Source organism: Toxotes jaculatrix, chromosome 5, assembly GCF_017976425.1.
Source record: "Toxotes jaculatrix isolate fToxJac2 chromosome 5, fToxJac2.pri, whole genome shotgun sequence".
Lineage (NCBI taxonomy): Eukaryota > Metazoa > Chordata > Actinopteri > Toxotidae > Toxotes > Toxotes jaculatrix.
In genome coordinates this window covers 18,786,824-18,814,789 of record NC_054398.1, presented here as the reverse complement: position 1 = coordinate 18,814,789, position 27,966 = coordinate 18,786,824, and the positions used below count along the sequence as shown (strand labels likewise).

General features: G+C 41.6%; 2 protein-coding genes across 3 annotated transcripts in view; one reads left to right on the top strand and one right to left on the bottom strand.

The window, feature by feature from the left end:
* The window catches only part of LOC121182175 (1-phosphatidylinositol 4,5-bisphosphate phosphodiesterase zeta-1-like), a 15,453-nt gene extending 1,689 nt beyond the window's left edge, over positions 1 to 13,764 (top strand). The window contains exons 3-10 of the mRNA XM_041038540.1: positions 1,314 to 1,458; positions 1,770 to 1,922; positions 4,427 to 4,583; positions 5,670 to 5,786; positions 7,293 to 7,465; positions 9,893 to 10,019; positions 13,171 to 13,320; positions 13,553 to 13,764. Coding sequence (XP_040894474.1) covers positions 1,314 to 1,458; positions 1,770 to 1,922; positions 4,427 to 4,583; positions 5,670 to 5,786; positions 7,293 to 7,465; positions 9,893 to 10,019; positions 13,171 to 13,320; positions 13,553 to 13,635 — 1,105 coding nt within the window. The 3' untranslated portion in view covers positions 13,636 to 13,764. The remainder of the gene's footprint in view (positions 1 to 1,313; positions 1,459 to 1,769; positions 1,923 to 4,426; positions 4,584 to 5,669; positions 5,787 to 7,292; positions 7,466 to 9,892; positions 10,020 to 13,170; positions 13,321 to 13,552) is intronic.
* Positions 13,761 to 27,966, bottom strand: pik3c2g (phosphatidylinositol-4-phosphate 3-kinase catalytic subunit type 2 gamma). Of its 2 annotated transcripts, none has more exons than XM_041038538.1 (33): positions 27,905 to 27,966; positions 26,916 to 27,457; positions 26,727 to 26,806; positions 26,174 to 26,331; positions 25,483 to 25,597; positions 25,278 to 25,389; positions 24,786 to 24,856; positions 24,450 to 24,513; positions 24,210 to 24,335; positions 23,994 to 24,024; positions 23,097 to 23,280; positions 22,846 to 22,968; positions 22,420 to 22,548; positions 22,116 to 22,230; positions 21,888 to 22,021; positions 21,537 to 21,725; positions 21,102 to 21,195; positions 20,834 to 20,928; positions 20,353 to 20,533; positions 20,057 to 20,164; positions 19,869 to 19,961; positions 19,547 to 19,676; positions 19,298 to 19,434; positions 19,016 to 19,185; positions 18,712 to 18,868; positions 18,505 to 18,614; positions 18,230 to 18,398; positions 17,069 to 17,187; positions 16,859 to 16,955; positions 16,701 to 16,764; positions 16,415 to 16,494; positions 16,144 to 16,269; positions 13,761 to 15,313 (listed from the first exon to the last, which is right to left on the bottom strand). In XM_041038538.1, exons 2-33 carry the CDS (start codon positions 27,360 to 27,362, stop codon positions 15,161 to 15,163), a joined length of 4,161 nt encoding a protein of 1,386 aa, XP_040894472.1. In that variant the 5' UTR covers positions 27,363 to 27,457; positions 27,905 to 27,966; the 3' UTR covers positions 13,761 to 15,160. The 2 variants fall into 2 exon arrangements, with proteins under 2 accessions (XP_040894472.1, XP_040894473.1); XM_041038539.1 differs by having other exon boundaries at positions 26,916 to 27,441; positions 27,905 to 27,920.

Genomic DNA, 27,966 nt, shown 5'->3' with positions numbered 1-27,966 from the left:
GCTGCTGCTTGGTTGGAACACAAACCTGCAGCCACACGGCCCTTTGTGGAACAGTTTGGACACCTCTGATCTAAATGCTTGACCTTAAAATGTATATGGACCTTACCTTAATGAGCATGGGCTTTAACTTAAAATATGTATGTGTAGCCAGCCTGTCTCTCTCTAAGTTCAAAAATACTCACAATCACCTCTAAAGTTGTATTCAAACAGAAAGTGAATTTTTGCCTGTTATTTCCGACCAGTCGCTCTCTTTTTTCTTCTTGTCTCTGGCACGTTTGTGAAGCAGATTCATAAAGCCACATGATAAGTGTGAATGTATTTTTTTTTTAGACCAAAGTCACTTCTTTTCACACCCACTCACTTCTTTCCAATGACTTTATGTACAGTTGCACCTTGTCTAAAATTTGTTTCATGTTTTGTCTTGTTTGTTTAATCATGAACAGAAATGTACTAAACAACAATTTGTGGTTTTACTGCAGTAACTGTTTTGTAACAAAGGACAGTTAATCCATCTGCCAACACTTCTGTGCAGCACCTCTGGCTATGGTGCAGGTTACCTAATAAAATATGAAAATATATAAAACTGAGTTTGCCAGATGACGTACTGTAGATCCTCCAGTCATCCATTCTCTGCAGTGTTCAAATCACAATATGATACTACAGCTGTACTTTGTTCACAATAACAGAGTTACATAGCAGTTATACTGTGAAATGCACAATTTAGGACGAGGCAATCATGACATTTTTTGCCAGAGAAAAACATGACTGAGATAAAAGACCACAGCATCTAACAAGATGCACAGACGTGTGTGCTGTAATTAAAATTTAAAGCAGCAATAAACGGGTAGAAAAAAACAAATTCATAAAAAGCAGAACTACTTCAAAGTTAAAATGTCTGCAGTAAAAGGGTGATATTACTTTGCATCAGAGTTGCAAGAAAATATATCATTGCTTATAGTGATTATTTTCCCCAAACCTGCTGAGAAAGTGTCCACCACAAACAGAAAGCAATATCTTGTGAGGTCAAGACACATTCTGTACTATATAAACCTGACCATATTTTCTTTATGTAAAGAAAGTTCAGAAATGGAAATGTGACAGCAACATTTCCTGGTGTTGATATAATTTGTCACATGTATGGATGCGTTTATGATGGCTTGACTTGTGAGAAAGCCTGTTTTTGGAAAGGAAATTGCTCAGTTTGTGCCTCAACCTCACTTTTAATTTCTTACACACAGTACATTATAATTGCCGATCATAGCCTCGCCACAGCTAAGTGTGTATGTGTGTTTGTGTGCATGCTTGTGGCACAGTGCTCTGAGGAAAGGCTGTCGCTGCCTGGAGATAGACTGCTGGGATGGGCCCAATATGGAGCCTGTTGTCTACCATGGCTACACCCTGACCACAAAGATATTCTTTAAGGACGTCATTACCACTGTGAAGCAGCATGCCTTTGAGGTAAGAGCATATAGTATGTTACATGACATGCATTTCCTGGAGTGTTGCCGCAGGCATCAAACTCAGAGTCCACCCTTGGCTCTGTAGACTCCAGGGAGTCCCTACTGAGCTGCATTTGCTCTAATTAATAGCATCTTTGATAGTAATGCTTTGCTTGCAAGTTGTCTTTGATTCAGGCGGTTCAGGCCATTATTTGTGATGTGTGGGGAGACCCTGCAGAGAGAGTTGTAGACTACATCCAGGTTGATGCTAATTGTTGGAAATAGGGATTGAACAATGATTTGTTTTTTGGTATGATTATTTCTGGACAGGTGTCTGCTTACCCCGTGATCCTCTCGTTGGAAAACCATTGCTCCCTGGAGCAGCAGGAAGTGATGGCCCAGTACCTCATCTCTATCCTGGGGGAGAAACTGCTGAGGACTCCCTTGGATCACCCATTCACTGGAGAAATCCCAAGCCCAAATGTAAGAGTCAGAAGAAGCGAGAGCTTGGCTATCTGAATGGTAAATCAGAGGCAAAATCTGTGTTTAATGTTAGAGCTGCTGGTGCAGGCAGAGGGATGATAGCATTTGTATGTATAAATCCTCATCATCTGTCACAGCACAGCAAAACAAGGAGAAAATGAGACCTTTTCGTCGCCACAGAGGGCCTCATTAGTCTCTTTCCGAGGCTTCCTTTGCCTGTCTCCTCCACTGGGGCATATGGGTAGATGGACGTCTGCATTTGCAGGCCTCTTTAATCTCTCAGAGATTTACAAAATCTAATGTGATTTGGTTGATCCTGAGAAGTGTCCATCATTTTAAACATGCTGAGGCACTTGAGGTGATTGTCCATTTAGATCACCCCATTTGGGTTCTCCACTGCCTCAACCCACGACTGATTGACTGGCCTGAAAGACGCAGGCACAGTCACTTCAGTCTACTGAATATGACAAGGAGAATGAAAGGCTTTTTTTGTCTCTGTGTGGATGAATGTGTGCCGTCTCAGCAGAGTTTCTTTGCTGCCTCTGTCTTCTACTGCTTTGGAATTTACAGCAAAAAATAAGTTGTTTTATCCTGAGTGTGCACATACGATTTTTTTCCCCCCCATATCTCCCATATCTTTTTTTTTTTATCTTTACAACTCAGGAAGGGTGAGCTTACATAGGAGCCTCAGCGCTAATGGTTTAAAATTCACTCTTAACCTCCAGCAACTTGAACACTGAATCAGTGTTCATGTGTCACATTCATGCAGCTTCACACCCAAGTTACCATCTAATTATGTAAGTGGAGTATGTGATGCCCAGAATTTTTCATGACTTTATGCTGCACTCTAACCAGTTAGAGCAGAGGTTTTAAATCTGTTTACCAAATGCCACAGGAAGGATGGAAAACCTAATTGTTGTGTCTGTATTTATCCATTATCCAGTGTTATTATAGGATCAGAATAAGCCATAGCTCATTAACAAGTTATTACTCTACATTATTTTTTACTGTCAACATAATGCAAAAAAATTCTCTTCAAGAACCTCATATGAATTACTTCAGGATAAGCAAAGCCTCTATTCTAGCCCTCCAGACTGTAATTTTTTGTGTAACAGCGATGAAAAATGAAAGAGTGCAGTGCCAGAGGAAGTTCTGAAGCATGCAATTTTCATGCTATATGGACTCTTACAGGTCGTTAATGTCGGCAGATCAGTAATTATTTTGCATATTTTGCCTGTGCACACAGTATATGTGACACTGACAGAGTGACTTCCTGTCGTGTGGCTCACCGTGGAGCTGCTTCCAAATTGGAGACCATAATGTTTTTTTACTTTCAGCATATTGAAGATCATCTGCATAGAGAGAGAGATCTATGTAGCAGATTTTGAGCCAGGGTGGTGAAATGTGGCAGCATATATGTGGTACAGTGATTTGGTACGCCTGCTGCTTTCTGCTTCTTTATCCTAGGATACCTGCCTGTGTGATGTGAATGTATCTACTGAATAATAGGATCTTTGTGACAAACCATTGAGGGGGTGGTTTGTGCAAAAAGAGCATTTCTGAAGTTTGTGTCTTCAGTTTGAGGAGGAACAGGGACAATTCACAGTTTATTCCCACTTATGTATCCATGTGATAGTTTTATGAGTTTGGTGTGACTGTGTATGATTGTGACGAGACAACTTTGCATTTATTCAGATGTGATTTCATACTATATGTGTATTTGTGAGGATGCTAGGACCTGAAGTATAAAATCCTCATCAAGAATAAAAAGCTGGAGCCTAAGATTAAGGCAGAGGATGCATCAGGGACAGAGGCAGCGGCAGCGGCAGAGGATGCATCAGGGACAGAGGCAGCGGCAGCAGCGGCGGCAGCGGTGGCAGCGGCGGCAGCGGCGGCAGCGGCAGCGGCAGACGATGCATCAGGGACAGAGGCAGCGGCAGTGGCAGCGGCAAAGGATGCATCAGGGACAGAGTCAGCGGCAGAGGATGCATCAGGGACAGAGGCAGCTGCAGCGTCAGAGGATACATCAGGGACAGAGTCAGCGGCAGAGGATGCATCAGGGACAGAGTCAGCGGCAGAGGATACATCAGGGACAGAGTCAGCGGCAGCGGCAGAGGATACATCAGGGACAGAGTCAGTGGCAGAGGATACATCAGGGACAGAGTCAGCGGCAGAGGATGCATCAGGGACAGAGGCAGCGGCAGAGGATGCATCAGGGACAGCGGCAGCGGCGGAGGAGAGTGTAGATAAGGGTGAAAATGATGATGATGATGAGGAGGACGAGGAGGACAAGGATCTTCAAACCAAAGCAAAGTTCTGGTCTCCCAGAAAAGCTGGGAACAAGAAGAAAGTGAGTCAGGGCAAGAGTAGTTTGATACACATACAGAAATTTTTAATGAGAACAAAAAGTCAAAACTTTAGTCTTGCACTCAACACTATTTGTTGCAGTTTAGTGAACACTGTCTTTGGCTTGTCTTCTTCTCTATCCTAAATGTAACGTGCAGAAGAAGAAGGTGGTGGTGGCCGAGGCTTTATCTGACCTGGTCATATACACCAGATCTGTCAAGTTCATCAGCTTCAGTCACTCTAAGGATAATCAGAACTACTATGAGAACACGTCTATGGCAGAGAGGAAAGCACGCAAGCTAGCCAAAACCTCAGGTAAAATGTCATTTACTGATTTGATATCATGAGATAAGGGAAGGGAAGCTTGAGTTTGAAATAAAGAATAAATAAAGACTGCGGATAATTAGTTGCAAATATCACAAGATTTCATTTTTGATGAGCCGAGCAGATTCACATGATTCATAATCACACTAAGCTCGAAGGAGAAGTCCCGACAGATCCTTTTTGGATGAGAAATGCAATTACACCCAAGGCTGCAAACCTCCATAATAGCGAAAGCATATTTAACATGACATATACGACATGGGGGAGTACTTTTTTTGGGAATAAAACACAACAGCACAAGCCCGGAAATGTGCCCCATATTCCCACTGTTGGGGAAGTGAAAAGAGCCCACAGAGGTTCGAATCAACTGATAATCAGTTAAACTGTCATCACGCTGCTGTGCAGCAGTACATTCGAGTAACAGAGTGATGTAGAGAAATTAAATCTGTTTCTGCTGAAGAGAAATGACACTTTCCAGAAACACAGAAATGTTATGAGCTGGCTGGCATGGCTGGCAGGGGCCATGAACAGTCTGAGCTACTGTGATGCTGTAAAAAACCTTGTAGTCTCTTGTCATTGTCAAACACTGCAGGGGAACGACACAGCCATGGTGCAATCACATACAGGCTGTAGCTGTGTGCACAATTTTTTTTTTTTTTTTTTTTAGTCTACACAGAATGAGGATAATTATTCAAGCATGAAAACCTGATCAGGACAAACCTGTGTTTTTACCTTCAGGTTTCTTCTGTATGACACCAAGCTAAAATGCTAATCTTATTTACAGGATCCTGTTTCAGTTAATGTTTTGAATAAAATGAGCTCATCAATAAAATTAAGAAAACAAAAAGCCAAGAATCATATCAAGAACTGGAACTGGAAAATTATATTCTTATAACTATACTGTTGCTTTTACTGTATCACTGCATCTCATAGTCACTGTGACTGAGTCAGATACACTAAAACGTAGAGAATCAAAGGGATGACACCTGTGAAATTAGAATCACTGGACTTCCTCATTACTGAGTATGTGTCAGAGGAGATATCTGACCTTTGGATTCTGTGTGTCGACCTTCTCAGGTGCAGATTTTGTTTGGTATAACCAGAAGTTCCTGAGCAGGATTTACCCGGCAGGCTTAAGGACTTCTTCATCCAACTACAATCCTCAGGAGTTTTGGAACGTCGGCTCACAGCTCGGTGAGTTGGTGGGAGCAGGTATATGCCTGTTCCAATTGGGGCAAAGACCACATAACGCATTCTGTGAGTACAAATAAGATATATAGTCAAATTTCATACACATGACCACATCCATTTATTTTATTTTATTTTATTTTATTTTATTTTATTTATTTAGGCACAATATATGCTTATATATACATATAAGTTACTCTCTCTCTCTCTCTCTCTCTCTCTCTCTCTCTCTCTCTCTCTCTCTCTCTCTCTCTCTCTCTGTATATATATATATATATATATATTATGACTTTGTGTCAACAGTTTCAACGGGCATCAAAAAGTTCTCGCACAGAACCACCATCACAACCCATTGCCACTTTTGAAATAGAGCAAAATGCAGTCTGGAAACTTATATTGTCAAACTTCAAAGGGAACAACCTGGGCAAGTGTCCTGTCGATTAGCGGTGAAAAGAACATTTCATTCCAGTCCACAGCCTGACCACCTCATCTGTGTTTTCCCTGAAGCAAGTCCTCTCCTGACCCTTATCACGGCTTTTCTAAATCGATTTGCACCCTCCTAAATGCATTTTTTTTTTCTTTTTAAACTACATCCTTGTCTGGGTCACAGCTTAGTTTTTTTTTTTCATGCAGTTGTTATTTCTTTAGTGTCCAGCATGAGCACTGAGCGTAACTCCATATCACATTCCCGTACACTGTAATGGCAATGACCAAAAGAAATCTCAGCTATGCTTTATAAAATCATATATAAATAATTCACCCATGAGCTTAAAGCCACCGTCCTGATCTGTCTAGCACTGTCTTGGCCAGTGCTCTTGTCACTCTGCCTGTCTTAATGCATCCTCTTCATCCATCACCATCACTCAGTCAGCCAGCCACTGGCTCTGACATGCAGCCCTGCTGGTTGCCGAGCAGACTGTCTACGTGCTGTGGTGGCAGCTGTGCAGATGGTGATCGGCACTTTTCACAGTTGCAGCAGACTGCGGTACAAAGCCTCAGCCTGGATGGATCAATTACAGTTAGATGAAAAGAACATTAACTGAGTCTCTGTGAAACACATGAAAAGTATAGAAAAGGATGCACTGCAATGTGTTGGTTAGGATAAAATGATTAATGTTATTTTTCACCTTCTATTCCAGACTAACCTAATTCAAATCTATGAATGCAGCACAGCTATGCAGCACACATGCCAGCACAGACTGAGCTTTGCTCTGCAGAAAATCCCACCGCCCATGCACTCATTGCACAGTTGGTGATATTGAATGCCTCCCTGATGCAATGTACGCCACTGTTGTGGAAACATTTCAAGTCATTGTATAATTTAGCTCCCTTCTGCAGGATGAGCAAGAGCATTAGAAAGTGGAAGTTGTGCAGAGAGATCATCTCATGCAGCTCGTTTTATTTTTTAACAAGCTTTAGGCATTCTTAATTTTGTTCCCATAAATTTTTGTTGCCACCGTGCGGCGGCTCCTCGTTTTCATTGTTCCAACACTGTCCTGTGGTGTTTTGCAGTGGCTCTCAATTTCCAGTCTCTGGGTTTGCCCATGGACCTTAATGATGGCCGTTTCCAGGACAACGGGGGCTGTGGATACATCCTGAAGCCGGCGGTGCTCATGTCCAGTCAGACGAGCTTTGATCCCGGCTGTAGCCAGAAGAAGCTCAAACCCACACGCATGATGCTCAAGGTACAGCTATGGAGTGCTGAATGCTGAATAATCCACTCAGGGTGGATTTATGGATTAAGGTGTGATGTTAAAGGACTCTGTGTGCATGTGTGCTTTACGTGCATGTATGCGTGTGTCTATGCCTCTCAATCTAGGGCATTGTGTAGTGGAGCTCATCTTACTCTTTGCCTCCAGACAAATACTTTCCTGTCGGATGCTGTGAACCAACAATGATGTAAAAGTCCCTGAGAGTGTCTGCGTTTAATGAGATTACCTCCTTCCGAAAGTAAAGGGAAAGGAGAGAGAGAGGGGTGATCTAATGCAATTAGACCCAGGGTCCAATTAATAAATCATCCCTTTTCCATTATTTTAAGCATCTCAGGGGACACTAATAGCAGCAGTTGTAATATACAGCATCTAAGCCACATGACAAAGGATGAATGAAACTGTAGAGAACATGGTCACATGTTCACACCAATAGTGTGATCATGAGGACCGCAGTCACACACATAAGTCCAATTACAGGGATTCAACAGTGTGCAGGACATAATGGTGGGATTCAGAGACATGTGGAGCTTTGCACAGCAAAGACAATGTATAGAATTGCCGGGCATCACATGGGACTCACAGAGACTTAGTGCAGAAGAGGAAGACGAGGGAACATTGTAGTTACTCTGCTGGAATCAGTCTTATGTCTATGAATCACAGTGAAAGTACTTTTAAACGGTTGATTCACCCAAATTACAAAAACGATCTTTGTCCCTCACCTCTAGTGGTGTGTGGCCATGCAGATTGTTTAGTTTTTATTTGTTAAGGTTTTGCGTTATTGGTCTGTAACATTTCTGCCTCCACCACAATACAACAGAGGAGAGTGGGACTTTGTTTTATATTCATATTACAATTACAAAATTAAACAGCAATATCTCTTGGCAGAAACACTGTCCCTGTTTTCACTAGAACTATTTTCCATTGAAGAAATAAATCTCATAAAGAAACTTTTGACAGCAAAGTCTGAGCGTCATGTTATGTGACGTTAATTTGAAGCTTTTGTCCAAAGTAAGTACATTAAAAGTTGATATGTACAAGAGTTAGATGTCATTAAAGTTGGAGACGCATCCCCCTTAAATCACTAAAAGCATGTTCAGAGTGCTGCCGTACAAGTGCTTCATATTGCTTTGCTCTTTTTTTTTTTTTTGTCAAGGTGTGGAGTGGAGTGAGTATTCAGAGTTACAGGGACATTTTTTATGCTGTTAAATTTTTTAAAATGTCATTTTTCAGTGCAAGCCTCACAAATGCAGTTCCATTTATCTCCATTGTACTGGGGTAGTGTCAGAAAACTCAGGGATGCAGATCACATAAACTGAACAAGTAAAAGCTAACTTATTTGCATGGCTCGATACCATGACAGGTTAGTGAGAAAATGTGCTTTTACTGATTTCAGATCAGCCTATGTGTGTTCATCATGTTTCAGCTGAATCCAGATGTGGATCTTGGGCTACTTCCTCAGTGGACTTAGCTCAGGCACTATAGTAACTGTACTAAATGCAAGCAGTTATATCTGCTGCTTTAAAGTGCCTTGACTATAACTCTTGGCTCTGCTGTACCTCTTATGAAGGAAATAATTCTTGATCAGGCTACACTTCACGAGGATGTATGGACTCTCACAAGTTAAACAAAAGCAAATCAGACATTGTCTTCTAATAGAATATGTACACACACCGTACATCTTCCCAGCGCACCGCATGAAATATAAATGTGGTGTGCTCTGTTTTTGGATGCCCTGGGAAAAAAACCCTAACTTTATTTATTCACATCATCGCTCTGTATTATTCGATCACTTCAGGGAAAATCCTGCAATCTCGCCTCAGCTCTCAACTCAGTGGGAATCGGAGTCATGAAGATGCATTCAGTGTTGTAACTTCGGTTGGGTTGGGTTTTCAATTTTTAAAGATTAAATTATTCATCTGCTTGGGAAAACAATATTTCCCCTTGAGGTTTCATGAGTCTATTTAGCATAAAACTGTCAACAATAAGCAATGGCCTGTTTCCAGATCTTCGTGAAATGGCTAATCCAGACAGCTGTCTGTGCACTCAGAAGTATGGACCATTGTTGTTATGAGGGAGCATGACGCAGAGTTTTTTGTAGCATGACTTTAGGAGAGGAAAGCGACTGTAATTTTGGGCCGGACACTGTAAAGCTCCATCAGTGCCAAGCGGGGCATGTCGTGATAAGTACAAGCAGGTTTGTCTTTGATCAGAGCCGGGGAAGGGAAGGCTCAGTGTGAGAGGACTGCAGATAAGCCTGCCTCTCTCCAGACTAGTGTAATTACAGCCTTCTCCTCTCCTCTTCTCTACTCTTACTGGTTCTCCTGTTCTCTTTTCTATTCACTGTTTATCCCTGGTTTAAATTACTTTTCGTCCTGCCTCTTTTTGTGTGATTACCTACAGGTGATCAGTGGGTCCAACCTACCTGTCAGCAGGAATGGCAAAGCTCTGGACCCCTTTGTCAGAGTGGAGATTCATGGGATTCCCTCTGACTCCTGCAAGAAAAGCACACTTGCCATCAAAAACAATTGTAAGTATGGCAATTCAAACTGTATATCGGTCTTGTTAGGACATCTCAAGACGCAGCTAGACTGGCTCAGCTCTACTTTGACAGACTTGGCTCTACTTTCATCATGCTAAGGCGTCCTGTGACAGATTTTTCTCAATATCTGTGAGATTCAGCTGAAAATATTCAATCTTGTATGAGTTTCGCAGGCTCGCAGGCTCTATTTGTTCTTTTTGAGTTTAGACATTGTGACATTGACAGTTCCTCACATTAAAAATGGTGCTGGTGCGGCAACAGCCAAATGTTGTAAAACGATGACATGGAAAGCGTCAGTATTGAAATAGCAGGTGCAGAAAAAACAATACTTCTACAGAATCTACACCCACTGTAGGTGCTCTGTGAGTTTGTACCTAGACACACTGGCACTCTGACAAAGTGGAGCACAAAGTATTGTGCAAATTTCAAATTTGACCTGATGGTGGTGCTAGATGAAAAATTGTCACATGTCCATGAACATTAATGCTTGAGTCTTATCAAAAACTCAGTCCTTTACATTACAAGCCTGACTCTCTGATTTTATACTAACAATTGCAGAGATAAATACATATGACATCTGAGAACATGCCGAGTACCAACATACTGTAAGACAATGTAAGCCTTCAAGTGAAAAGAGGGAAATCACCTAAACTGGATTCCAGGGAGTTTTCTGTGACAGCAGTATTTTGTGGTTTCTGTAAGGTTTTCTTCTTCTTGCCTTTAAATCTATTTCCTGGTAAGCTGCTGTTGGTCTTCTGAGGAGAAATGTGCTGATTAGTTTCTTCAAAATGTAGAAGTGTATTTCCTTTGAAGAGGCAACATGAACTACTGGTATGACTGCAAACGTGGAGCAGACAGTCACAGCGTACTGGGTGAAGGGCTACAGTGACTTTAAGCATCAGTTGGATCCTCATACACATAGATTCATAATGATTAGGGTTAGTTTATTTCTTTACCATGAAAATGACTGTTTGGGTCTTAAATTTACAGCCTGTAACTATCATCAGACTTTCAAGTGTGGGAACCCTCAGCTGCCAAGGTTTTTGACAGACCATGTTTCAGGTGGTGTTCAGCCCTAAACATGCAGTATGTCTCCTTTGATGAACTTAAAACCAAAACATAACATTAAGCGATATAGTGTGGTGCTGCTCCTGCTGAGATGAGACAAGAGGGATGGGAGAGATAGTGAAGAGTCCTGGAGGGCACAGAGCACATATGCATGGGCATAAATCATAAAATCATCTCACACCATGAAACAGATAAGGTCGCTGGTGAATACAAATGAATGTGGATTTATAAGAAAACTTGGGCAGAACTTGAGCAAACTGCTTTGGATCAGAAATAGTTTGTGAATCAGTGGTGGAAGAAGTATTCAGATCTCCTACTTAAGTAAAAGTACCAGTTCCGCAATGTAAATATATTCTATTACAAGTCCTCCATAAAAAAAATCCTACTTAAAAGTGCACAAGTATTAGCAGCAAAATGAGCAACTAAAAGTACTGGTTTGACTGGTATATTATTAAATATGACCACATTAAATAATTAATGCAGGAGCATCAGTATGTCAGCAGCATGTTACTGTTGTAGCTGCTGGAAGTGGAGCTAGTTTGAACTACTGTATACACTGTATTATAAACAGGGGCAGAACATTAATCTTAGGGGTCGTGAGATGATTAGTGAGTAGCATTAGATTTAAAAATGGAATAAATAGAAGCATTTTGGTGTATAGAACCAATTCAGTGACAGCAGATAAAAATCAGAGTAGAAAAATACAAGAATTAAAAAAAAAAAACATTTTAAAGGAGATAAAACACAGTTCAAAGACAGAAATTTTAAACTCAAGTGAAATCAGGAAAGGCTCTCCGATAAAAGTATGTCTTAGGAAGGGATTTAATTGAATTTTCTGAGTCAGCCAACCTGATTTCCTCAAGCAGGTTGTTCCATAGCTTTGGGGCCTTGACTCTAACGCTCTGCCTCCTTTAGTTTTCAGCCAGGTTTCAGGAACAGATAAAAGACCTCTGCCCGAGTACGTACTGGCGCACAGGGCTACTAAAAGGTCAGAGACAAAGCAGTAATCAGTAAGATCTGAAAGTCAGTTCTAAAACATACTGGGAGCCAGTGTAATGTACTTAGTCACTTTCCACCACTGCTGTGAATGGAAGCAGATATGATTCATTCGTTATCTGAACTCAGGCTTGTCACTTGTCATATATCATCATTATGACACTGATGCTGTCGTGGTTATGATAATACTTGTTTCTGTAGATGACAAAGTCTATCTGTTGGTCAGTTTCGCCACTTTGGTCTAGACTGAAATATCTCAACAACTGTGACGGATTGCCATGAAACTGTGCAGACAGTCAGGATTAATTGTAACAACCCTCTCATACACATGTGAATTGTGCATGAGCCTATTCTTCTATCGCCACCAGCAGGTCTGAATTTGAATTTAAATCCTTGCTTGAACTAATGACATTCCCATTAGCCTCAGCTGTTACCTTTTGTTTAGTGCTAATTATGAAATGCTAGCATGCTAACATGCTCACTATCATGGTAAACACTTCACCTACTTAACATCACCCATGTTACCACTATCACTGCGAGAATGCCAGTGTGCTGACGTTTGCATTCAGCTCAGAGCACCGAGTACAGCCTCACTTTGCTCAACTTTTTGGTCTGTTTATCAATAAGCTGAATAAATGAACAGCATAACTTTCTACGGGTCTCTAACTCTTCTCTGGAGATAGCAAGTAATCCTTTAGATATGACAAAAAAAAAAAAAAATAATAATAATAATAATTACCATCAAGAATCATGTTTCTGGCCACCTTCTACATCTGCTTTTGGTCTCTACCAACTCCTGAGGGTAATATCTCACTCTTTTGGTGTTTGGTGCCTTGCAGTTTACATACAATTGGTATATAGAGGTTTTTGTGTTTTTCTTTTTTTGCTGCAAGCATTTCTGCTTTTGTTCTGCAAGAAATGCTGCTACAAGAGCAGTGAGACCGAGAGCAGTTTACTTACAAGTACTCATGTGATCCATTATTAATATACATTTTTTTTTATTACAGATGCTTCAGCTAAAGCCATTGGTGCTTATTAATTCTAATGAACTGGTTAATTCTGATCACCTGTACAGCTCTGAGTCCTCACTGGAATACTGAAATGAACTTCACCATCAGTGTCCCCGAGCTCTGCCTCATCCGCTTCTGTGTGCGAGATCAGACGAGTCCTCTCATCAGTGAGTTTGTGGGCCAGTACACTCTGCCCTTCACCAGCCTGAAGAAAGGTGAGCGCCAGAGGCAGAAAGAGTGACAGCAGGGTGGGGGTCGGGCGTCAAATGAAGAGCTAAATTACATCAGGTGACATTGTGAGACCATTATTGTATTTCCCTTCATTCACCATGTCAGCACTACTGAAGGTTGGCCTCTGCTCTGTGCTTCAGTTTATATATGTTGCTCATGTATTCAGCAGCTATACATACATTTCTTTTCACGCCGCCCTTCCCTCTCCACCTCCAGGCTACCGCTGGGTGCCCCTCCTGTCCAGAGACGGACGCAGCCTCGATCCAGCCTCCCTCTTCGTCTTTGTCGAGTATTCCTAAAAACAGCTTTTACCATATCAGACTCTCACACACACACCTCGCCAACAGATGAAGCGTGGCTGATGCAGCAACAACACCAACAACAACAACAAAAATATATAAATAAATCATAAGCACCATTTCCTCAGATATAAATACCAGTTTTATTGTCAGAAAATAGACGTGCCTTTTTCTGCTGCCTGCACTGTGTGCTGCAGAGGAAAACACCAGAAGCTTCCAGCAGAGCTGAAAAGACCTCTAACGAAGAATAACGCTCTGTCTGAATCACTCAAGTAAAGGAGAAATCCCTGGAGTAACTTATTAGGTTCTTACTACAGAATTAATAATTGATGCAAGTGCAATTATTGTGGGAGAGTAGATCACACATGAGATGATCTAACCAAACCACAAGAGACTGTTTTTTCGGATCATCCATTCCAAAACAATAGATATAATTCTTATATTAGGGGCTGAAATCGATGAGTCATGCCAGGATACATTAATACTCCATGAACATTACTATGAAAAGAGTAGCAGCCAGCATTTTCTTCCAAGCCTACCTCCCCGCGAGAGACCCAGCAGGGAATAATATAAATAGCATTCACAGAGGTATACATTATTGAACCAAATCCAGTGCAGGGAAGTCTATTTCTATCCATGTTCATCACTAAATCCTGTGAATGAGGCGGAGGAGAGGACGGGTCACCAAGCCTGTCAGGAGGAGGATGGCATTAAGACCTGCCTTAGCCTTCAAAGTGTGAGTGAGTAAATGTGTGTGTGTTGGTGCTTTTTCAGCGGTAAGTGTGTCGGCATGCGAGTGTCTGCCTTTGCCTGTTTGTGCATGCATGTGCATAACTGTGTTTGAATGCCACTGATGGATAAGACAAAGGAGGGAGAAGAGGGGGAGAGTGTTAACTCGGCCCCTCAAGCCAGAGAGACAGAGTTGTCATCCTGCTCACACACTCTCCTCACCCCTCTCCTCCCTTTCTCACTCTCCCACCCTCAATTCCACCGGTCAAGGACACAGTTGACACAGCCGAAAGGGACAAACATTCAGTCTGGGCAGGCAACAGGCAACCAAGCTCCTCACAGCACTGTGTCACCTCGAACACAAATATTTAGAGGGACAAAGCTTAAGTGCAAATGAAAGTGCACAAATGATAATAAAAGTAATAGTTTCTTTCCTTCATCCTTCACCAAGGCTACATCAAAAAAAAAAAAAAAAAAATCAGACTTACTTAGCAAATGTCCTCTTGATTTGAACATTTAAAAATAAAATGGATTAGGTAAATGGTGCTTCACACAGTAAAAAGACTCTTTCCCTGAGTCGTTTAGCTCAGCTTTGTAACGTCATGCAAACACCCCATCCACAGCCAATGCATTTAGCTCTGCAGTGAGGTTAAGCTGCATCTGATAAACAGGTAAAGATGAGAGCATAGCTCCTCTTCTCAGGTGAATTTGTCTCTTATATACAGTTACAGGAGTCTCTCCCTCAGTGTGGCTGCACCCCCTGCTGGCAGCAGGCATGCAGTGCAACTCTCTGATGTTAGATTGCACAGTTCCCGAGGGGAAACCATGTTTCCTTGCCAAGCAACTCGCCATCCAGTTTAATGTTGGTTGCAGCCACAAAAGTCTTCCTGCTCTTCACTGTCACTTCCAGCACCATCCCATACAGGAGTGGGACAAAACTGTACTCCAGCTGTGAACAGGAGGCAGATATTGTGTTCATCAAACAGCACCATATTCAGAATATGTTAGAATAAGTCATTTTAGGATATTTCTGCTGTAGTGCTTGGCTTTTATCTAAAATTTCTGTCAAAACTGTAGAACAAGACGGTATTTTTCTATTCATTTTCCCAAGTTACGGCTTCGCTTTGCAACAAAAAAGGGTAGAAGACACTACGTGGGAAGCCACTGGTCAAAGTCCACTGGGTTCAACACTCAAAGATCACATCAGACTCACTCAGCGAGGAGAGCGGCGCTGCAGGCAGAGCTCACATTAAAAGTGAACATTACACAAAGTCAGAAGGATTTTGTAGAACTTTGAGTGACAGCCCATCATCTCGAGGGGTCCAGAGGAAGAGAAAAAAAGATAAAAATCCCAGATTCTGCTATTATATTAAAACAGCATTTATGTGATTAATATTTAAATTTCTCAGTCGACACTGAATGTGAGCCTCGTAAGCGTCTCTTCCAACACAGCCTATTTTTTTTTATTACTTACTGCACTAGGTTACTGTACAACACTCATTTCATATATTCGGGTTTGTTTTGTTTTGTTTTGTTTTTTTGCCCATCTGTGAGGTATATGGACTTAGACTATTAAACATGCAATAATGGATTGTTTGGCTACCTGGGGGACATCTTGTAGCCCTGACGTTGGTTTCCTTCAGCTCTTGAGGGAAACATCTGGCTGTTTAGCTGCCTAATCGCTAACTTTGTCTGTCTGTATTATTACTTCAAATAACTGTTTTTCCTTGAGTAAAACATATGTTTATATACTATGGGTACCAGAGAAAGTGACTGTACCAGTTCATTGAATGTGGGGTTGTCATTATTGCGGACCACCTTCGTCTTCCTCTTGGAGCGCTGTGGAGGGTCCGGTCTCAGACGTGTGACCACGTAGGCGTCAGGGTTGGAGCCATTTGCTTGTTTCTGTTGAAAACAGAAAAGGCTAAAAGGGACAGCTTGCTCACAAGCACACACCATAAAGTATTTCTGCTGGAGAACATGTACTATGTTTACATTCCTCTTGTTTAAGGCTCCAAACAATGCAATGATAAGAATGAAGCAAACTCACAACATTCTTCAGGTGTTTTACCAAGACGGAGAGTTTACAGTGGCTGTAAGAAATACACAGCTGGATCTGAGGACGGGCTCCTGGAACAGATCAGTGCATCAGTGCCAATAAGTCACAGCATAGTATGTCTTATAAATGAAATATCATCAGGGTTTCATCAAGACATAACACAGAATCAACCTCCACAATCAAAATGTTGCCTTTAGCATGAAGTGCTCTTTTGATTTAAACCTTTTATAATCTTTTTTTTATTTTTTATTTTTTTTATTCAAGAGCAGAAACTTACCTGTCATCACACTTTCCTGGAGTTTGCTGGGGCCATCCAGGAACAAGCTGCACACAAATTCATTCTGCAGGACAGAGAATGTTAGGTTAGCAAGCTAGAGCAAAATACCATGGAGATAAATCAAATCAGTGATGGAAAGCATGATAAGAGGAACTTACTCCCTTGCATGGTCCCTCAAACAGCTGTTTTAGGTATTTGTTCAGCAGAGACATCTTCCTTGATGGGGTGAAAGACATCTTATACCAGCTAGGAAACCTTTAATGAGCAAAGACATGCTTCAAATTATGTTATTGCTGTGAAAGACGATGTGCTTCCAAATAAAACAGCCGTTCTATGTGAGCTGGACGTGTATGTTTTCCTTCACTCACTGAGGCAGCATGGATTCAATGAAGTATTTCTGCAGCTGCTTGTGAATCAGCTCAAACTGCCCAAATGTCTTCTCACTGGTCAGGTAGCCATCATGAATGGTCACTCTCAGGGAATAGATCTGGAAATCAAACAAAACAAATGAGGACAGACTGTAGATAACCCGGGATCCATGTTGAAGCTCTGGGGTTTTATCGGGATCTGTACAAAACTGGTACAAACTCATTGATTTCCACACTGTAAGTGATTTTTTACATCAAGATTCATACATTATTTCCTGAGAGATTGACAAAAATGTTGGGAAACACCCTATTTCGTAATACTGTGGAAAGTAGTCAGCATTTTTTTATGTAATCATGCTGACAAATAAACAAACCCACCAACAGACATGGCTGAAATCATAAGCTTCTTTACAGAGGTAATAATTAAGAGTTTGTTTACTAGACCTCTGCAACTGTTCACCAATTTTGCAAACTAAACACAGGTCTGAAGGTTTTTTTTTACTTTCATAACCCCAAGAAATTAGATCATTTTCTATTGTAGAAATTTATTTCAACCAAGAAACGTCTTTAATGGTTCATCTTTTATGTTTTCACTGTTTTATGCCTGAAGAAGTATCAGCCATAGAGTCCAAACTGAAAAGACATATGTGGGAAACTGAATGTGTGTGTGTTTATATTGTGCTAACTAAGAAAGCACTAGAAGCAGAGAAAACTCTGAGTTTTGATCAAGCTGCTCCTGGGCAATCAGGGTAAATCTCTGTGCTTCTGCTTTGACTGACAAGGTGCTCCATTCTACCTCCAAATAGTTTAGCCTGACATCAGGGAGCCTACTCTGATCAAAGAGCAGTAAAATGCCAACAAACAACCAGTAACAACGCAGTTGACTCTGGAGAGTTAGGGAAAGGCTTTCTAAACACAGCACTGCTGCCTAGGAGGCCTTACGTGACAGCAAACACACACACAGTCAGCTGAGTGCCAGCGGTTGTTCCTCTCAGACCAAATATGTGCGAGCTTCCTGTCAGTTCCAGGTGTTTCATCAACTCCCCTGGCTGCTAGGATCTAACACATAGCTCTGTGGTGCATCTCGTCATAAAAATAAAAACAAAGGGGAAAGGTTTCTGTCTGAATTACCAAAGCACAAAGAGCAACTTGCTGCCTCACCACATCTTTTCCCTTGACGGTGAACCCCTGGATGACAGCTTCTTGGATGTTGGTGCTGGGTTTGGGGATGCCGTCTTTGGTTAGCGGCTCTTGTTTCTTCCCTTGAGCCATGTTGTGTGTCAGGAAGTTTAACTTGACTGCAAAACAGCCCATGCTCTCTTTGATCTTCCTACATGAAGAGGGATACAAACACTTATAATAAGCATGAGATTAATACAACAGCGGTAATAAAATGAGGTATTTTGACTGTGAACATTTGTGTTGAATTGAATTACTTTGTAAAGTAGGATGTGGCCTCAAGGTCAGTGCTATTAGGTCGGAGGTTGTTCTGGACATACTGCAGGTCATTTGAGTCTTTCAGTTCTGTTAGACCTGCATGTAGCATCTGGAAGTCACATTCACACCATGAATGAAAAGCTGTTACATATAACATCATGTATTCTCAGGTATATCTCTGTGGTGTGATTCAGTAAAGGTCTTACCAGCTCCAGCATGCTGAGTATCAGTGCAGAGCGATTTCTGATTATGTTGTAAGCTTCACAGCAGAGCTCCACAAAGCGATGCAAGCGCTGAGGCTTCTGTCCCCCACCTGTGATGAAGTGCTGCATCTCAGAAGTAAAGATGAATGGAGACCGGTCCCTATCATGGTGGAGAAAGAGTGTGGGATGGTTCTTATTAATTTACATCGCTGTCTTTGACTTTACACTTTTCTGTATCTGCTGCTCACACACAAACACCGCTCTTCTTTTCACTGTCAAAGCGCCGCTTCCCTTCTGACTGACTTGCCTTTTAAAGCTTCCAAACTTCTGTGCATTGCCCATAATCTTGCCAAAGTCAATGTGGAACATGTGTCCACTGTGTTTCAACATGATGTTGTCATTGTGGCGGTCACAGATCCCCAAGATGAACGTGGCCACGCACCAACCTGCGCATGAGTGGATGAAGTTCATCACAGCCTGCACAAACACAGAAAGAGAATGTTACACAACACAACAAAAACAGGCAACAGCAAACTGAATATTCAAGAAGCACACTGAAATGTAGCTGAGAATAAGATGTGGTCTTCACCTTCTCATAGTCCTCCTTAGTTTTGTTCCACACATGGAACCATTTCTCCAGTGTGTCCTCACGCAGGGTTCCACCCAGACCCCACTCCTGCTGAATCTTCCCCAGGGTCACTGCATCCGGAACCACTTCCACCAGACCTGACAACCACAGAGAATACAAGCATTAGCAGTGGAAAAAAATGTTAATTCACCATCAAAGAGATATAAGACGAGGCAGTATGTTAATGTACATTTTTTTAAAAAAACTGACCCTGATCTCTGCCTGTTGAAAGACACCTGTAGGTGATCATCTGCAGGTCCAGTCCCTCCTGGAGCCACACACTGTCCATCACACGGACTATCTGAAGTACCAGCATGTCCTGGCGCAGGTTATCTCCTGTCTGAACAACACATTTAACTAAGTAAGGAAACAGTTTACTAGAAAAATTACTTTTAGACTCAGAGTACCGTGTCACAAGTGTGACAGTTTGTCACAAATAGCAGTATGTGCAAGTATGATGTTTTATTTTCCTTCAAAGGAAAATCTGAGAAAGACAACCTTGATCACTACCAGGTGCCATATTATTACCAACCTTGCAGATGACACTGATGTTCTTGGCCAGAGGGTCGGTACAAATGAATGAGATCCCCAGGGGAGCAGCATTCGAGTTGTAGAACTTACAGGCCTGTAAATAATATATCAAAAGGAGTAAAGACTCCTTGGAAATGGCGCAGTGAGAGTAATGAGAAATAGGTGCAACGCGTTGTGTAGCGTTCTTACATCCAAGTCGACTGCCTTTACACGGACTGCAGGATCCAATGGTAGACAACAGCTGATCCCATCTGTGAAGAAGTCATCAAGCTTGGACTTTTCTTTTTTCAAAACATTCTGGAGACAAAAGCATAAAATGAAAAACAACAGAGGATTACAAGCCAGTGAGTGAATGAGTACATGAATGTGAAGATCAGAGATCTATCTGTGCGTGTGTTTCGTTCACTAGGTGTGGGTAAAATGCAGAGTAAATTTCCCCAGCTTGAAGGATCAATAAAGTAATACACTTAAACTTATCTACAGACCTTACGTCGAGCCTTGTCAGAAGTGCGAATTCTATCAGCCACCTGTACAAGCAGGAACACCAGGCGGGTTTCGTGCTCCAGCTCCTGCCTCAGTTTCTGGCCACAGCAGTGCCGCAGGGCAGCCTGAATCTTACTGTACCAGCTCTGGTAGTAGGGGTCAGTGTGGGCATCCTCCAGCAGCCTGCCAGCACGGAAAACATCAATAAATAATAAAAAAATTCAAATTCAGTGAAAAATATTGAAGAATGAAATGAATGAAAACACACAAAATGCAAAAGCAAAGATATCAATGCATTTTGCATAAAGTTGTGTTACCTTATATTCATCTTTTTTTTTGCAACATTACCTGTGATGAATGAGATTTACTTTCATGCAAACTATCATTATGTTAATACAGAGTTTGACATTTTGAAATGAGTGAAGCTACAACAGTGGTCCAAATTTACAGCCTCTCAGTCTGATGTCTGACTCTGCCGCTCACCAGTAGAGCTGATGGGCGATTCGTATGTTCCTCAGTGATCTCTCCAGCAGCAGCATCACCAGGGGTCCATCCAACTCCCACTCACTCTTCAGAGCCTGCAGGACACAATGACCGATCATACTAACATCCACCTATCTACGAGCACTGGTTTGGTCTTGTGCTGAGAAATTAACTCAAAAAGACAAAGATACCATATGGACAATGTGTGTGTGTGTGTGTGTGTGTGTGTGTGTGTGATAGTTAGTGGTGGGTGTTAGTGTATCCTTACCTGGACCAGCTGTGGCAGAAACATCTCGAGTTCGGCATCTGGTATCTGTTCGAAGTACTGAACTGCAGCTCTCCGCACGATCTGATCATGAAAACTGAAAGAGGTGCATCAAGTCACCAAATGAGACAGATGGAAATCTGTATCATGGTCGAGGTCACAGACGTAGCTTTGGGTAACCAGCTTTTATTTGTCAGTTTCACTTCAGTCTACCTGCTCGTAAAAGCAATCGTCCTCTATCACCTTTTGCTGTTAATCATTCTTCTTCTTCGTTTCTTTGTGTGTTTTTAGATATTCTTTGTATGATTGTATGAACAGTTTAACAACTAAACAAGGCTTTTTCCATGCACTGTATGCTATCTTTATTTTTGTTGGTCTTTGTGTCTTTGCATTATGTGTTGTCTCCATATTTTTGTGTGTGAATTCATTGTAACCTGCCTATCACTGAGCAGGAAGAGCGCCTCCTCTGGTAGATGGATGGGCCAGTTATCTACCACAGTATAGATTTCTGTCAAGTATTCAGGCTGCCAGCGGCACGCTCCACCCAGCAGCAGGTGGAGGAAAGTACTTCCTTTGTCAGCAGAGTGACGCTTTTCCCAGAGGAAAGTCTTCTCATTGTCTGTCAGACTGAGAGAGGAAAGATTATGGACTGAGTTTATGGATACAGAAAGCAAGAAAAAAAATATAAGGTATGTAAAATTATGTATGTCCAAAAATTTGAAACCAAACTCAGCACATACACGTGTAAAGTAGTTCATAATGTAATGTGTGTAATTTTCTTTTACTCACAAGCAGAGGCAGTGCTTCTTGGAGACCTCCAGCATTTTCTTTTTCAGCTCCTCACAGGGCTGAGAGTAAACGATTGAACCGGGGAATGCGATGGGCCTCTGATACGTCCACTTAAACTGATTTTGAAACTCGAGCTGGAGATCAATGACAGGATGAAAGACTGAGCAGGTAGTGAGGTGCTGTCAGTGTTTTGGTCAACAGGGGGCAGAGTTGTTCACTATTACTGACCTGTAGTATGACCCCGATGGCTTGTGTGTGGCTGTCAAACAGGGCAGGGGAGGGAGGAGCAGAAATCTCAGCCAGCGTGGACAAACTGAGCAGGACGGTCCCTGACACCAGAGTCCTAGACACATGGAGTACACACCGTATATGTCATTAATTATGTATGTTTATCTTTTTCTGCCATCTTTGTCAGAGAAATCAAGTGGATACAGTCTTGCCACTGCTGCTTTGACTTCTTTTTTAATTTGTCCAAAAAATGTAAACTTAACAAGATGGTAGAGAGGTGTAAACTTTGTTATTGGAAACATACCTGTTGCTGTAAAGAGGCAATACAGCCCAGCCTAAAAGCTCTGGGCTCTTTCCTTTCTTGGAGCCTTTGAAGTGAAATGTCAGCATGGTCTCAAATGGCAGCTCTTTTACTGGGACAGGAAACACCATCCTAAGATCAAATACATACACATGTGATCACAAACTCATTTATAACTTTCTACTATTGCCCACAAATCTGTAATAAAATGAACTGATTGTTTCTCATGTACACACGTATGCAGGCACAACAGACCTGTACAGAAAGAACCTGGATCAGATGGTCACTAAGGTCAGTGAGCAAAGCTGATGAATCCCCTCCACCTTTGTTATCAGTGACAATGTAATACTTATGCAAACAAGGAAAGAGGATGTTGAATGTGATAAAATAACATTTACACCATCAGACTCCACAAGATCCTGTCCTTACATGCGGTTACACTGGATCTTGTTTCCAAATGACAAGGCAGTGCTGATGTTTTCGGAAACGCCAGTGTCACAGATCTTCTGTCCTCTGTACGTCAGCTCACAGGAAACAGAGAAGTACTCGTAACTAAAAACGATAAAGGAACAAAAACAAAGATTTCATATCATGGATGTGGTTAACCTTTGTTTGTGTGCACAGGTGTACATACAGACATAGAAATGCGTGTTTGTACGTGACCGCCAATGCGAGCATACGTGGTCAGCCAGGAACGCTGCAGTTGGTAAAGAGCAGCAATGCTGAACTGGCAGATTTCAGTGTCGTCCTCAACATCACGGGTTTCCAGGTGACAGGCTACCTCCTGACCTCTGAAGTCTGACTGGAAGTTGCTGAAAAAGATCTGCAGCAATTTTTGCAGCGCCCCGTGGAGCATGATCATCGCTAGAACACAGTACAGAGAATAAACATCAAATCAAAATGTTAATATACCTAATGGGTCATTTTACTTTACATTTTAGTTTAAGTCCCCTATTAAACATTTGTAAGCAGTATACAAATATGTAATAAATGGTTCATTACACACTATATGTAGTTGTAAGCAGATAGAAAGACAAGTGTCTATTAATGTATAATATTTGTGGAGAATTGTAACTTGTCCAATGAAAACATTTTATATTATTACAACTGTGTTTTACTATAGTGTCTTTCATTACCTTCTACCTTCTACTATCTATGTGGGTACCCAAAGGGTTAAACATGTTGACAGACACATTGATAAACCCTTACATCTGCTTACAGCCACATATAGTGTGTTATAAACTATCCAAGAAAGATTTATATACTATATACTGTATAGTGGGCTCTAAAGTGAGATTTGTGACACTTACTAATCATCATTATATTTTCCAACAGAGATAAAATGGCTGTGACTGTCTTGCGCCACTTCTGTGCCTGCAGTGTCTTGTTGAATTGCAAATACTTAAAGTTAGTTAGTTAATAAGTTAGTTGTTGTTTTGAAATATTAGAGTGAACATACTGCAACAAAACTGAAAATAGGTCAGCATGGTGGGGTTTACTGACCTAGTGGTTAAAACCCGTACTGAATTATAATGGCACCCATGCTACAACAATACAGTTTAGCAACAGCTACTCACCACTTTCACAATCAGATATCTCATCATGACTCTGAGAAAAAGAGAGGGAAACGAAGCAGATCAATGGAATGAGGAGGTATTGTCTTCTTCCACACTACATTTTTTTTTGGTGCAATTATAGTGTTGCAATACCTTGGCAAAGACGTGGTAACGTAATGAAACTTAATGTAGAACTTTAACAGCAGAAAAGTGTCACAGATGTATGTAACATCCTACCAAAGGTGTGGGATTGAGTCTGTTAAGCCAGGCAATGGTGTCCTCCAACTCCTGACACGAGAACCCACACAGAAGGCTGCTGATGGCGCGAACATGGCCCTCAAGCGCTTTAATGTTCTTCCCAGACTATAGATATCATGAGATTAGACCCAAGAATCAAAAAACAAATACAGGCGGATATGTGTGTGTGACAGAAATACACATAAATGTCCCCCCAGTGGTTATATTGTTTATACTCACCTTACTTTCAATGAGCTCTGTAAACTCTCTGTTGTAGTTGTTGAGCACATCCTGCAGGCTCAGTCTGAGAGAGGAGGGAAAATTAAACACACACACACACACACACACACACACACACACACACACACACACACACACACACACACACACACACACACACACACACACACACACACACACACAGTTGACAAATGGCAGGAAGCCACCAAGCCAAGCTACCTGTCCCAGTGTTTTCTACAAACAGACACAAGCTGACGCATGACCCACTGAACACTTGTTGTTACTGAACCCATTTTGCAAAGCTGATGTGGGACACAGGACTACTCGTCATCTTACTTGCAAGTGTTGAAGACACAGGCAGGACGCAGGAACTGGTACACGTGGCATGGGTTCCTGTCATCTTCTTCCTTAGAGAAGAAGCACGAGTTGAAATACTGATTTCTTTGTGGGTTTGTGGCATTTTTTTGTGTTGTGTTTTGGATAAATATAGTAAAAATACAAATACAAAATATTTAAAAAGACTTTAGAATCATTAAATGACACCAAAAGTCCTTGTTTTGGCTTTCCATGACCATAAAGGACACATCAGATTCACCTTCACTGTGTTACATTGTTACTGCTAAATGCCACCGGTCATGACGTGTAAACAGAACAAAGTCAAGAATTCAGGGCGGAGGTTTTTACAGCTACAATAACTCAGACGATAAGAAGCTGAGCAGGAACCAGGAGCAGGTATCTGTGAAAGCAGCATTTCAGGACAGGCAGCCACTTCTTGGTCAATGATCTATACTGTAGGTGGGCACTGAGAAGGAGTTTGAACTGACTTACATCCCTGGCCAGACGGTGTTTAAGGCTGCTCACGTGGAGCAGTCGGAGGGGGACCACTTGTTTAAACTTGTAGCAGATCTGAATAATCTCATGCATACCCAGCAGTTCTTCACTAAAGAGAGATATGGGAAAATGCACCAAATTAAACAATGAATGCGGAAACACACCATGTTTATATAGAACATTTTTTGGATAAGTTACTTACTTTCGGAGATACTCCTCAGAGTTGCAAAGCTTCAGAACATAATGCTCACTTGTGCTGGGAGTGAGGTCCAGCAGCTGGAAGAGTTCATCAATCAGACTCTGCACTGTCCTGTTCACTGGATAAAAGACTAGAGTTCAGAGTCCACACACTCCTGCCAACATCTGCAGGGACTTAGAAAAGATACTGGAGTGTATAACAACCAAGGATCAAAGGTGTGGTACGACAAACAACAACACAGCCTCCTGAATTTAATAATTATTATTTTTCTTGATTTATATTTCCTGATTTTCACAGCCAATAGGTGATGACAATGACATGACACAAGATTCAACAAGCACAAAACATATACAATGAGAGAAATACAGGGTTTGGACTGAGGGTGGGTATAAAGTCCATATTGTTCTTCCTGAATCAACTCATTACCACAGCTCTTTCTCCTTATTAACTACATGTCTTTACCTGCAAAATTAATTCATATTATTTAAACCAGTTGCTCATACTAGAACTGTCCTTCTCCTGTATTGTCCAGTTCATTAAGATTGTCCCTTTTACTGACAGAAATACAGATGTAATAAGACTCTGTGTTTGCTGTTGTTTTATATTCTCATCTCTTCATTTTTTTCTGGATAGAAATGGATTGTATTTGTTGTAGGTACCTCTGTATAACTGAGGGCGGGGGTAGGTGTCTTACCGGTGGTGGGGAAGGGCAGCTGGTGATTGTCCCAATGTTTGGCCACACTGACAGTCACCTCCACCTGCTGCAGCAGTGCGGGGTGGATTTGTATCACTCGACCCCACACCATACCTGAGTTATGAACACTGTCTGCATGTTTGTAACATGACATCAGCCTGCCGGAGACGGTAAAGACAAACAGCTCACAAGCGAGAAAGTGAAAGTATGATGGCAAATGTGTTGCACGCTTATTCATCGCATCTCACTCAAGGTACAGACACAAAGATAAAAGAAATCCCAATTCTGTCAGTTCATTCAAAACATCGTTTTTTTTAGCAAAAAATATTGAAGAATAGTGAAGATTATTTTTAAGCAACTAAAACTGCAGAAGATCCAGCCACAGGAAGTAGAAACTTTACACATTGTTGTGTTTATACTGTAAACAGTACAGTATAAACATAATAAGACCTTTTACTTATTTTATCAGTCATCTTGAGAGTTTGGGTACCATAGGGGTGGATATTTTAAGCAACATCAAACTCAGGAACAAATTTTGGTATCGTTCTCTTACCTGGAAGTTGCGTCACAGAAAGAAGCCAGCCTCTTGGTGCTGCCTTGTGGGGTATCTATTAGTTTGATGGCCCATGGATCCTGATGTGAAAAAAAAAAAGACAAACTTAGGCCTTTTCTCTGAACTTGCCACTTTTAATTTGGGTCATTTTATTAACCTATAAAGGAACTTTTTGTCTCACATACTCACATTATTGTCAATTTCTGTCCTGGATCGATTCAGTTTCTGAACAGGCTCAGTGAGGTTACAGGAAAACTGCTTGTTGAATTTGCCGACCGGAATGTGTTTCCTGGAGGGAACAGGAGGGGCTGCTTGGCCTTGTCTAACTGGCAGACATGCACTGGGGAGCCTGGTTCTGACTGGAGGGAGAGGGGGAGGGCGACGGACTGGATGAGGTCCATTTGTGTTGTGGAGATCAGTGTTCCCGGTATTCCCTGGGGGTTGAGGCTGAGGTTCGGTGGGAGATATGAGCCCAGCCAAGGTGCTCTCATACAAATGTGCGTCATCGTTTTCAGGAGGGAGGATTTCCTCATAAATATGTGTTTCCTGTGGATCCTCTGTCAGAGGCATGGGGAGGTCAGTGACGATTGCATCTTGTCTCTGGATTGTTCCATTTTGCCTTTCAGTGGGATCCATCACATTGTAAGGAAAAAAACAGCACAGATCCTCCGCTATGGTGGCGTTTCACACTCTCGGTACGTCCTCACTTCATAGCCTGGCAGGATGAAGAACTGCGTGGTATTATGACAAAAAAAAACAATCAGGAAAAATCAGTATGAATGAATGAATTACATTAGTGTATGAGACTTACTACAGGCAGCAGCAGCACGAGTAAGCTGTTTCATGACTGGAGTCTAACTGAACCTGAGGGTTTACGTTGGTCTAATAATTAACAACCTTTCAAACCTTAACAGGAAATCTACCAGAACGCGCCACAAAGTCTATGGTATTCCTTTGTTAAAGTGAAGCATGACAGATGTCTGCAAAATCACCGCTGCTTAACCTAAGATAACTGAAGTGAAAAGTTTGTTTAGGCAAAACTAAAATCCAGTTCAGTAAGATACCGAATAGCAAAATAGCTAAAAGCAACCTGCTTATTCACAGTTCACCTTTTATCATTAGCTTCTAATACCTGCATTAATCTTTTGTCTGATTCATCTTATAAGTTGGCAACTTACCATCAAAGTTTGGTTAAGTGGTGGCTCATCCTGTGTGAACAAGGTGAATGCTTGACTGAAAC